At 43.9% G+C, this 12,545-nt stretch overlaps 1 protein-coding gene across 9 annotated transcripts in view; it reads right to left on the reverse strand.

Annotated features, from left to right (window-relative positions):
- Positions 1-12,545, reverse strand: part of CMSS1 (cms1 ribosomal small subunit homolog) — a 352,914-nt gene that overhangs the window by 19,256 nt on the left and 321,113 nt on the right. For all 9 annotated transcript variants that reach the window (XM_075915302.1, XM_075915712.1, XM_075915140.1 and 6 more), the window contains 2 exons: positions 6,592-6,692; positions 866-937 (listed from right to left, as the gene is read on the reverse strand). In XM_075915302.1, the coding sequence (XP_075771417.1) occupies positions 866-937; positions 6,592-6,692 (173 nt within the window). The remainder of the gene's footprint in view (positions 1-865; positions 938-6,591; positions 6,693-12,545) is intronic.

Here is a 12,545-nt window from a genome sequence, read left to right on the forward strand (position 1 = left end):
ACCTTTAGGTTAGTATGATAAATTTCTTCATGATGATTACTTGACAGGTTATGTGTGCAGACTTTAGTGGCATATTACCACAGAAATAAAAAGTCTAATTAAGCCTCTAATGTTTGCATGAAAACTGGAGGTTTATGATAGGTCTAGTCACTCACTCATTTTCATCCTGGGATGTATTTGTTTTGGCTGCAGCAAAAGTGACATGGTTATTACTGCCGGTGTTGCCTTTAGGGCAAAATCCTCCCATCCCCTGAGGTGTGTGCAAGGTCTAAGATGAAACCAAACCCCCGTGCATCTACTCTGTGAGATAGCTAAGCATTTTAGTCTGTACAGAAAGACAACAAACTTTGTGTTGTATCATCTCCACCAGGACTGTGGAGGGTGCCTGTGGGCGCACACACAGGTCATGGACAGAAAATCAGTACATAACAAGGCCCCCCAATATATCTGCTCTGGGGAGAAAGGGGACCAAAGCACTTTTGCCCATGAAATGCAGTAATGGATTGCCTGGCTGCAATTCCATCTCCCCCAAATGCTCTTGCAATACCTACATTAAGCTCTTTCAGTCAACTTTGAACACAAGCTGTGGCTGGCTAGGTAGATGTGAAGCAGGTATTTGAGTGGAGTTGAGAGAGGTTTCTCTTCTAAGACAGAGCTGATTTTCTCTTTCATAAAACTGGATGCAACGTTGTGTTTCCAGTAAACTACACACAGGGAAACCAGTTTCTAAAACCATTTAAAAGACATCACTGTCATTGTGCTGTCCTGAAACTGGCATGTTTTACTAAAGCAACTGTACCCATCCAGCCCCCAAACATTGTTTGTGTTGAACTTTATGGCAGGAGCAGGAGAGACTTTACAGTACCTTCCTTCTCCTCTTCACCTTCGCAGTGCTTTCTTCTTTTTCCTCAGGCCGAGTCAGAAAACATTCTGCAGGCTACAAAGCACATGTTGTAAAAAGAGATACATCATCAGAGATATATTACCCGGAAACACCACAGAGCATGATGGTGGGTGGGGGCAGAAGTTGCGTACTGAAATTTAGATTCTGGCAGAGAGAGGAGAAAAATTTATACAAGTCTGGGATAAAACTCTGCTCTATTACAGTGGTGTAAACATGAAATAACTTCTGGAACTACTTCATATACGCAATATGGTAACAGAGAACAGAATAAAAGCACAGAAACCTGAAACATGAGAATCACAGGCACACTTTTATCACCCAGTTTACAGCAGATTTAATACAATAAAAAATCAGATGGGAAATGCGAACAGAGCTTTCAGAAATTAAATACTTTTAATCTCTATTATTGTCTGAGATACTCATTCTAACTTTGCCAAACAGGCCTTTGTAATAAATGGGTACAACCAAACAACCAGCAGGTGAACCATACTGGACAGCCACGAGAGAATAATCAGAAATAATGATTTTTCTCTATTTCTGATTTCCGTTCTTTTATGTTTAAAATGTAACATTTTTCAAGAGACGTTTTCAAATTTTGCTCTGTGCTGTTCCTCATTTTATATCATGAAGACTAATTTTTAGCTCATGAAATGTCTCTTTGGTTCATTTTTCCCCCACTCATGTGTATTTAGGATGATTTGTTTATGAGCACTCAATTTGTAAAGGTGGCAACTAGTGATCTCTCATGTCCAGAGGTCACAGGAAAATTAAATACAGTGGCAGCTCTTGTGCTGTCAGTGGTACATATACAACAATTTGAGACCTGTAGGTGTAGCTGGTAGCTGGAGTATTATTAAAGGGGCTTAGTCCCACTAGCTCCTAAAACCTACCACTGTGAATATGATTAATACAGTTGCCATGTGTTACATTACTAAATTAAAGTCAGACCATCTTCCTAACTCTGCCTGAGATTATAAACGGAGCCAGCAAGGGGAAATCTTTCTGTTGTCCATTTCTTACCTCTTTTATCTCAATCCTACAGGTCACACCATTTCAGCTCCATTGTCTGTGCTGTTATCACTAGGGATATAATCCCGTTCAATCAGCTAACCAGATACATTTATAATTTAACCAGTTAACCCCTTAAATAGGGCTGGTGGGGGGCTGCTCCAATCCAGCCAGGCTGGAGTGCCCCGTCCATGGTGTGCTGCTCCGGCGGGGACAGGCCTGCCATGGACAGGGGCTACTCTGACCGGACTAAAGCGTCTCCATCCCACAGCAGACCCTGCTGGGCTGCAGCAGCCTCCTGCCTGTGGCAGGTGGGGGACGGCTTCTGCCCCTGCCAGTTAACTGCACTGGTAAACATCACCTGGTAAGGGTGGTGTTTACCAGTTAACCAATTAACTAGTCACACCCTATAGTCATCACTGCTATGAGAGGGACAAGACAGGTGAGGTAATAACTTTTATTAAACCAAGGTCTGTTGATGGAAGCTCTGTGTAGTTCAAAAGCTTGTACCTTCCATCAACAGAAGTTTGTCCAACAACACATATTACCTCATCTACTTTGTCTCTCATCTCCTGGGACCAACAGGACTACAACAATTCTGCAAACAATTATTGCTACAGCTTACTTCTATTGTGGTAGCATCTCCAGGATCAGGAGACCATTGTGCTAGATGCTGCACAAATATAATGCCCTGGCAATGTCTCTCTCCCCCTGGGTGCAAGTCTTTCTCTTCTTGTCTAGACACCCAAATAAACCCTACCCACAAGACTGATTCTATCTTGCTGGCCCAAACCAGTTTCATTAGTATCTTGTTTTTTTCTACCCTTCCAGATATATATGTCATAGCTCAGGGCAAGTCGACCTGCATTTTCCCCCTTTCCAGCCTCCTCAGAGTCACCTCTCTTGGGCGAAGACTCCAGACTCCCTTCCTTCTGACTTGGGTTCTTCCAGGCTTCACAGCTCTAGTCCATACTGTGAATTCCCCAATAATTCAGACCGACTAAGGAGCCCTGCTTTGCCTTCTCCTCAAAGGAGACAAGCAGCAGAGGTAGAAGGTACCACACAGTTCTTCATAGCAAGTACATTTTTTATTCTTAAAATAGTCTTATTGAAAGCATTACAGAAAATACATACGATAGAAGAGCCTACACATATGCTACCTCAGCTACACATATGATCACCTCAGCTCCCGTAGGGTTCTGTTAGGTGTCAGTCCTTCAAAACACACACCAGATTTTTTTGTCTGTGGTAACAAGTTCAAAACACCTTTTGCTCAGAACAAGACCACACAAGAATCTGAGAGTCACTGCTTTACACACTTCTGACCTTTGATATTGGGACTCTGAGAACATTTAATCAGAAGATAAGGAGAGTCTCCTTGAGACCTAGCTTCAAAAGGTTGGATCTGAAGGTGGGAATTTGCATTCTCCTCTTCCCCAGTATTTCCTATGAAACCCATTCAGCTAAAAATTCATTCTTGTTTGGCCCACTGTTTAAAAGAGTCCTTTGAAGATCTCGTAATACTTCCCAGCGTTTATATTAAGTCATGTCTCTCCTTTTAGCAATATTACATACAATTCCACATAAACATTTGCATTTTTAATACAGGTTGAATCTCTCTTAACAGGGACTCTCTGTTCTAGCAACATCCCTGGTCCAGCAAGACCATGGATGTCCCAGGACCAGAGAGTCCCGATGGAGAGCTGGGAGCTCTGTAGCAGGACTAGATCTTAGTAGCAGGACTGCTGCTTAGTGGTTGCAGTGTGCAGGGGTGGGAGGCAGCAGAGCCACCCAGCAGCACAACCAGGAGCCCAGCAGCCTTGCTTCCACCCAGCAGCTCAACTGTCCAGTGGGACTAGGAGGCAGCATGGCTGTCCTGTGGGGCCAGGAGCCTGACCGTGGGGCTGCCTGGTAGAGGGGCCAGGAACCTGGGAGTGGGGCTGCCTCCTGCAGCTCTGCCTGGTAAGGCTGGGAGGCAGCAGAGCTACCGACTGAGGCTGAAGCCCAAGCAGGGCTGTCGCCTGGTGGTGCAGCTGAGCCCAGCAAGGGGGCTGCCTTGCAGGGCCAGAAGCCCAGCAGTTGGGCTGTGCGGGCTGGCAGTGGGGCTGTCATGATGGGGCCAGGAGCCCTGTGTGCGGAGGGGCTGGTGGCAGGGGGACGCCAGCTGGGCGGTTGACAGCAAGGCCATGGCTGGGGGGGGGGCAGTGACAGGGAGCCCTGAAATGACCTTCCCTGGTCCCACAAAATCACTCATCAGGGACCGGTCAGGTCCCAAGGGTGCCACACCAAGGAGGTCCAACCTGCATAATGAACTCCCAAAATACTTAAGCAATTCAGTAAGGTTTGTACAGGATATTGCAGGAATGGCCATATTTGTCCCCATGTGGACTAGAGCTTCTCTCCATTCCTAGTCTCCATGTGCGCAGACCATGATTTTCCACTGGACCTAGCCTAGACACATTGGCTATTTTGTTCCACTAAGAAGCACAAGACTCCTTTGGGCCTGGGGAGCTGATGAGCCCAGGAAAACTTATTCAGACACAACTCCACACCATATATTACTGAAATATTCAGATAAATCTAATTACAGTGAATGACTGTAAACTTATGTAAACTTTTGTTGCTGGTTGGTATCTTCAGTAGCTTCAGCATCTTATCTACACGAATCTTCAGACCCTTGTATTGTTTCTCCTACTCTTGCTCATTCTGCAGCTTTTTGTAAATCGCCACTAAAAATAATTATTTGCATTTTTTCCTTCTGAAATGTACTGCGTAGACTACCCACTGATTTTGACCTGGCTCCATGAGCTCTGTATGTTTTTGTGCTATTTTTATATGGAAATTTTAAAAATGCAGAAAAACAGGAAATTTGTGTTGAGACCTTTGATTTATGAACTAAAATGCCATGAATTCCATGTTTGTTAATCATAGACAGAACATAAAATGTTTCCTGTGTTATGTTTCTTATGCAACATCTCTTCACATGTCGCCAAGTTACTGAAAACCCAAAATGTAAACTGAAAACATTCTTGTGTCTGAAAGAGAAAGAGTGAAAGTTTGCATTCCAATTAGTCCATCCACTGAATTTGGGAGTTACTGACAAAATAAACATTTAAAATGGAGACAAACTGTTCTTTTCATTGTGGGTCTGCTGACAGTCTGTGAATTAAACAAACTATCAAAATAGTCTGTAGACTGAAAATATAGATGTTAATAATTCCATTCATATCTCTCCTGACTGGTTCTAGATACCAAGTCCACAGTAAAATAGTTTTTGGAATGGATTAGACAGGAGTGAAATGAATTAAATCTGCAATATAATACGAAGCAGAAATGGAGGTTTCAGGTGAAATGCAAACATTTAGATTACAGGCACCTCTGTAAACATACCTGATTAGTGAACTTTCCTGCAACAAAAGATATTGTAATGAATTTGTGGCTTCATGACACCACACTTCATTGCCCCATGGAGCGTTATAGCTGCTATAGAGCTAAAACTCAGAGCCCTTCTTGGTCCAAAATCCAGGCTTTTAATCCTTAAACTAAAGATCTCTGTGAGCACCACATCATGAGTCACAGTTAAGCAGACTAATTCTATCCAGTAGGAGGCAGTGCTACACCAGCTTATTCTTTTGCGAGGACATTTATTTTATTTTAAATGTTAAGCTGTAGTTAGTGGTGAACTCTCTTTATCTGAGGTTCAAGACGGACAATTGTAGCATAAGCCTCCCCCACATTATTCTGCCAAAGGTCCCTTGTCATGACCAGGCGGTAGATAAATGTTCACTCTCCATGGCCCATTCATTCCCTGATGCCTCTGCACCAAAAAAGGTGGCAATAAATGCTAATGGTATTGCTGACACATGTCCATCACATGCTGGAACAATACCACAAACTTATTTCACCTACGCCACTGAATAGCCATCCTACAATTAGAACATTTGATTACTACTAATGACCTGGGTCAAATAGAAAACTGATGACCTAAAGCAGAAAGATTCTTATCTCATCCCTTAATACCCACCCAGTTCACTCCCATGTTTGTTACCTTGAAGGCAACCCTACAAGGAGACCTTTTAAACTCCATAGTGGGTTAAGGATGACTCTTCTTTCTGCCTACTTCTCAGCTTAGACAGTGAGCTTGCTGCATCTTTTATTAAGTGTATCCTGTGAGGTGCTGAGCATCCTCAATTCCTGCTGATTTCAGTGGGAGTTGAACGTGTGCAACATTTTGAAAAATTGGGTTCTAAAAACGTCCATTACTTGGGACTCAATCATTCCTCACTAAAGTCTAATGGTCTTTTCAATGAGGGCAGGTTCAGGTTGTCTCTCTGGATGCTGTAAATGATAAACCATAAGAATCCTCAGGCAATGTCAACATGAAAAGATTGGCACATCACTTATCCCTACACACACCACTGCACAGTCACCTGACATAAGCCTTGGGAAAGAGATGGGCTATGCTCCCCATTGCATCTGTATAAAATGAGACTAAAGTTATGACTGAACTCTCTTAAGATTAGCACCTAATCATTTCCAAATAATTCAGGCAACACTGCAGTACGAAGCAAGACTTCTGGACAGCAAGTGGAGAAATGCACCATTAATTTAGGGTGGAAAGCCTGATTTCACGATGCATTACTGTCTTTGTGATCAATACATTCACAAATCTTACCAACCTGCTTTCTTTTCTTCAGTGAAGCGGGGTTAGAGTCTAAATCATGCTGCACTGGTTTACTTGTATCGGTTGATTTTTCCATTTCATCATCAGCAGACGGATCTGAGAAAAAATACAGTTTTTTAAATCCACCTGTTAACTTTCCATTAGAAAAAAAACAACAATAATAGTGACAATGGTTTCTACTAAGAGGGGAGAGGGCTGTCACTATAACATCAGACCCAATTTATTTACATGAAACAACTTCAGCAGCAAGTAGCATAGTTCCAAAATACAAGATATTGAAGATTACTTCCATACTCACTCTTAATATTTTCAATCCTCTGCTCTATAAGGCAAGCTATTTTCCTAGCTTTGTGGAATTCAGTGACTAACCTGACACATGCAGTATTTTTAGTAGCAATTTACAATCCATCCAAGAAATCTCAACAAAAATGGTTCAGCAAAATGACCAAAAATATTCATTCAGTTTTACAAGTTTGGTTACATTGCTCAAATTTATTTCAAGACAAGTAAAAGCTGACCTTGATCCCTGACCCAAGATTTATTATATTCAGTTGTGAACCAATCCTAATAAATTACTGCTAGATCAGCAAACCAGCGGCAACTCTACTGACAGAATGAAATCATTTTTAAACCATAGAATTGCTGGGAAAACATCCCTTTTTTGCTTGATTTCATGGCATGTCTCTTGGAAGAAGTCAGCTACTTTTCCTCCTGCCCCCACTCTCCCAAAAAGACACAAGACTTGCAGTTTGAGAAAAAAAATACCTCAGGCCAAAAATCCAAACTGCTTTATTAATTACCTATAACAGCAAGAATGTGAAACTTAATAAAATTTTGTTCTATAAAGCTATATCTATTCAATACTAAGTGTAGAATTTTAGGCAATGCAACCCTTATTAGTGACGATTAAGCAATGGCACCATTCCCACTCTTAGAACAAAATGACTAGAAAGCAAAAAACGCTGATGTTTTGAGAAATATAATATGGGCCAAGGAACATTCTTAATTTTTTTAAGGTAGGCACAGGGAACAGAGGCCATTCAAAGACATAACATTAGCCTCTCACTGAAAGGAGATGCCAAGTTAACCCATGAAAGCAGTTTAGATGCTTTTATTCAACAATAAAACTTTCTATTGTAGAACAAATTACTATTGATAATTACTCTTCTGCTAAAAGCTGGAATCCACCTCCTCCTATCAATTTTAATTATTAAAAGTGACTAATTCAATTTCTGTATGAAATAATTTGTAAAATGGTATTTTTCTGCTCTTAATTCATACTGACAGTAGTTGAAATCACCTGAATTCTGTGCTCAGCAGTAGCCTGGTCTAAACAGTTTGCTATTGATTTCAAATGTGAACAATATGATACTGTAAGCCTCAAACTATAGAAGACATACCCATTCATTGTTATGCAACATCTGTGTGACCAGCAACAGTAAGTACTTACAGGCTCCAAAAGCTAATAGAGAGAGACAAAAGAGAGGGCGAATGACCTCTCTTTTGGTACTTACTAACTCACTTTGATTTATTTATTTATTGAAAAATGAAGCATCAGAATGAAAAAGTCTGTTTAGTTTTTACTCCTGCAGAGATGCACCAACACACATTAAAATTTTCTAATGGAAGTTTGGAGATTTTTATGAACTGTTTTTTACACATCAACACAATAATTTGGAAAACACATGGGAAAATCCTAGTATAACATAATGGCTATCAATGATTTTATATATTTATCCCTGGAGAATATTACATTCTAAGTTCCATGCCTTCTCATATTCTGGAGAATCTGAACAACAGTAAGTATCCTATAACTGGACTTTGACAGCTGCTGAGTATAAAGTTTGGAAGCTTGATAGCTAGTAATGGAAGAAAAAAAATCAGCAAACACTCTGTAACAGATTGGATATCCTCTGCCAATCTATTGGATATAGATGGGTGTATAGCAAACTGTAATCACTATAGAACTTTTTGGCATCACGCCCCCTTTTTGATTTTTAAGAAACCCTCACGCCTCCGCCCGCCCCGGGGCTGAAAAACAGAAAAACAAAAATAGCAGCAAAACTTGGGGGAGGTGGGACTGGATTGCCTCGTGCCCCCCGCCCCCGGAATTTCTTCATGCCCCCCCCCAGGGGAAAACGCCCTCCAGTTTGGGAACCCATGCTTTAGAAGGTACCCTGGGTACCACTCTAGAAGGAGGATGGGGATTGAAAAGGAAATGTGTTTTCTCTGTCACAGAAGTAACGGCCCCCTAACCTAGAGGGACCTATTAACAAGCTAATGAACTGTACTCACACCAGAATTGTGGGCCACGAAAGACTAGGCATTCATTTGTCACCTCTGAAAGACCATGGGAGATGTGGAAATCCTCAGAAGAAATTGAACAAAACCATATCCTAATATTGGAGATCTAGAATGGTGGTGAAAATAGGGTTGCCAGATGGTTTCAACAAAAATACCGGACACACTTGATATTACATCACAATCTACATTACATCTTATTTAGAAAATACTGGACATTTCTATTTTCTCATTTTGATTTTCTCAATTTGTTTCCTGAACAGAAAGCTCAAATACTGGACTGTCTGGTTCAAAACCGGACACCTGGCAACTCTAGGTGAAAAATATCCCTGGCTCTAAGTACTGAGTCAAAGGCCAAAGAGAAGTTAAGCTAAACACTTTATTATGAGGAGGAACTATGTACAGAAAAAGAAGTAACAAAAGTTTCTACTTTTCTGCATAGGTGCAGCCTGCAACTGCCTTGTTCTGGGTGTCTTTGTTTCTGGCCCAACAGAAAGGGTGGCATAGGAAATCTAAGGGAGAGTTTGCAGGAAGTGTGGCAAGCCGGAAGCCCCACATGGGGCCAGAAGCAGCAGCCCCACGCAGCACTGCCACTTCCAGCCCTGCATGGGGGCCACCCACGGCCGCCATGGATGGGGAGGCTACTCCCCGAGTACCAGTTAACTGTTACCCGGTAAGCATCACTTATTAAGGGTAAACAGTTACCCTAGTTGCTACAGTATCTTCAAGTGTTTGCTTCTGGGAACTTGGGCAAGCAGCCCATTATACATAGGTGATCACGTCTTCCCAAGGTGAACATGTCAAGTTCAATTTTATCCCATAGAATTGTGAGCTGTTTATGTGCTACCTTTGGTTCTTCCTGGGGATGTCAACATGTAGTCCACTACACGATTAACTGATAAGCCTTGGCATATTAATCAATCTTATCGACTACACGCACTCCCTCTGCCCCCGCTGCCTTTGTATCAGATGCAGCGGGGGGGGGGGGGGGGGAGAGGGTAGAGGGAGCCGCTGCCCATGAGGAGCTGGCTTTAAGCAAGCTCCCCACTCCCACCAGATCCGCCTGCCTGCTCCCAACCTTGTGCTGCTGCCTCTGATAGAGAGGCAGCAGCATAGAGGGTGAGGGGGGCAACCTGGAGCCAATACACGTGGGGAGTAGTCTTTAGCTCTCTGCATGTGCCGGCTCTACGGACCTGCCAGCCCCCCTCCTCACTGCCTCCTACAGAGGCAGCAAGGGGAGACAGGCTGGAGCTGGTGCTGGAGGCCAGCCTCTGTCTGCAGCGGGGCCCAGGCTCACTGCAGACAGAGGCTGCTCCATGGGAGGTGGGCAGCCACTGTCCACGGGGAGCTTCGATCTCCATGGATAGAGTTTGCTGCCACCCTATGCTGCTGCCTATCAGAGGCAGCAGTGTGGGGAGGCAGGCAGCTGGTCTGCACAAGGAGCTGTTTTTTAAACACGGCTCCCCTTGCAGGCTGGCTCCTGCCTGCCACCCCATGCTGCTGCCTCTGATACACAGTGGTTTGTGGGGGTACCCTGCAGCTCCTGACTGCATAGGATAGCGGAGCCCCAGGAGCTCTGAGCTACCAGTGATGGTGGGGATGCTACAGTTCCCAGTTGCTGTGGGCAGCGGGGGGACGGGACCCTAGAGTGCTGAGCCACAGCCCTACGTCTCCCCATTTTGCCTGGGCTCATCGATTAACCCTGACAGTTACATGCAGCCACCCTCCCCCACACTGCTGCCTCTATATCAGCCAGCTACCCATGTGTGCCACTCCCACAGAGCCATCTCCCCCCCCCTCCCATTGCGGCCTCCCACAGAGGAAGCAGCGTGGTGGGGGGGGGGGGCAGGTGGAAGCTGGCACTTGCAGGGAGCTGGCTTAAAAGCTGACTCCCTGCAAGCACCAGTTCCCCCACACACATGAAAAGGGGAAGTAGAGGGGGAGCTAGTGTTCCTGGGTAGCCAGCTTTCCGTGAGCAATGGCTCCCCCCCACATGAAAATGTCAGCAGTTACACATTTACAAAAATTAACGAATTTTAACATCCCTAATTGTTCCTCCATTAAAGTGTCCCCCACAACTTTTGACTCCAGTGTTTGGTGCTCTTTACATCTCTCTAATCCACGCCAACCTCTCTCGGCATGCCATCATCTGTACAGAATGCGCTGTATATACCGTATTTTCCGGCGTATAGGGCGACCCCCTAATTTTTTAATTAAAAGATAGGGTTTCATCTTATACCCCAGCGCCCCTCCGCCTCCTTTGCTCCCGGTGTCCCTGGTCTGCTGGAGACGGTCCCCAGCAGACCAGAGGCACCGGGAGCAAAGCCGCAGCAGCTTTGCAAAGCCTCGGGGGAAGCCGGCGGGGGGGAGGGGGGGCAGCCCAGGCGCATTCTGCACATGCCAGTGCTGGAACAATTTAAATAGTGGGGATGCTGAGAGCCATTGCACCAAACATATAATAGAAATCACTTCATGTCAGCGGGCACAGCTGCAACCCTAGCACCCCTTAGTTCCAGCACCTATGCCATCTACAGTCTACAGGAAGTGTGGCATCTATACACTTGCTGGATGACTTATTCTACTCTAGCATAACTCAGGGAACCTCTGTGGCTACAAGAAGTGACCAGAACAAGGGTCACAGGTTACATTTTAAAAACTTCACATAGAATAAGTTTATTCAAAAACATACATTTCAGTTCAGTTTAGGATATAAAGGCCTCTATAATCTAACCCTGGACAACAGCCATGTCTGTAATATTGTAGATTCATCCGGTTAAACAAATTCATCTAGCTCTTAGAGCTCAGGGGTCTGCATCAGTCAATCACATTTTCACTTCCTTTGTTCCCCTTATAACATAATAGCCTCTTAGAGGCCCATTGAGAGCGTTTCCTTTTCTGTGCAATAAATCCTATTTTCTTCCACTGTGCCTGTAGATTATGCTCTCCTGTCAGATAGGTGTAGTAGATGTGACCCTCCATTAGTATAAACTGGAAAACTAGGAGTTCCATTATATTTTTGAAGTTTTCACACACCTTTCGTGACCTGCTGGCATCAGAGCCCTATGTAACTCAGCCTAGGATGGTGTCTCTCTCCAGTCCCTTTACTAGCAAGTCTCCAAGGTGTCACCTGGGGGGAGCAACTTCCCTGGCTATAATGAAAAGGTATCCTGCTTTGGCAAATGATAGGTTCGCTCTCTGTTCCACCACCTCACAGGAAGCTGGTAGAGTTACCAACTTCTGCACAACCTGCTCTAACTCTGCAGCATACTCTAGGGCCTGGTTATGTGAATGCAGTCCACCCAACAGTTCAACTCCACCACCCAATCCAGCTGAGTCCATGCAGCAATATATTTGTTCATCTCAGTTCTCAGGATACTTGCCACATATTGTAACTACCAGGCACCGCACAGGGAACAGATAGCCAAGAAAACAGACAACTCTCTAAACATTTCTTTATAAATCCTAATTTGGCATCTCCAGAAAGGGAAGAGTGAGAGTTCTTAACAGCAAGTTATAAATAACCCCTTCTCTTGTATCTATCCTAATACTCTGACGGTTACATAAATCTAAGAGAGGACAAATGGTGTCCTAGATATAACCTCACAAACAATGCACCACCTGTTCACTGCCTGTCTGAGTTTTGGACCA

The sequence above is a fragment of the Pelodiscus sinensis genome, chromosome 1, assembly GCF_049634645.1.
Source record: "Pelodiscus sinensis isolate JC-2024 chromosome 1, ASM4963464v1, whole genome shotgun sequence".
Lineage (NCBI taxonomy): Eukaryota > Metazoa > Chordata > Testudines > Trionychidae > Pelodiscus > Pelodiscus sinensis.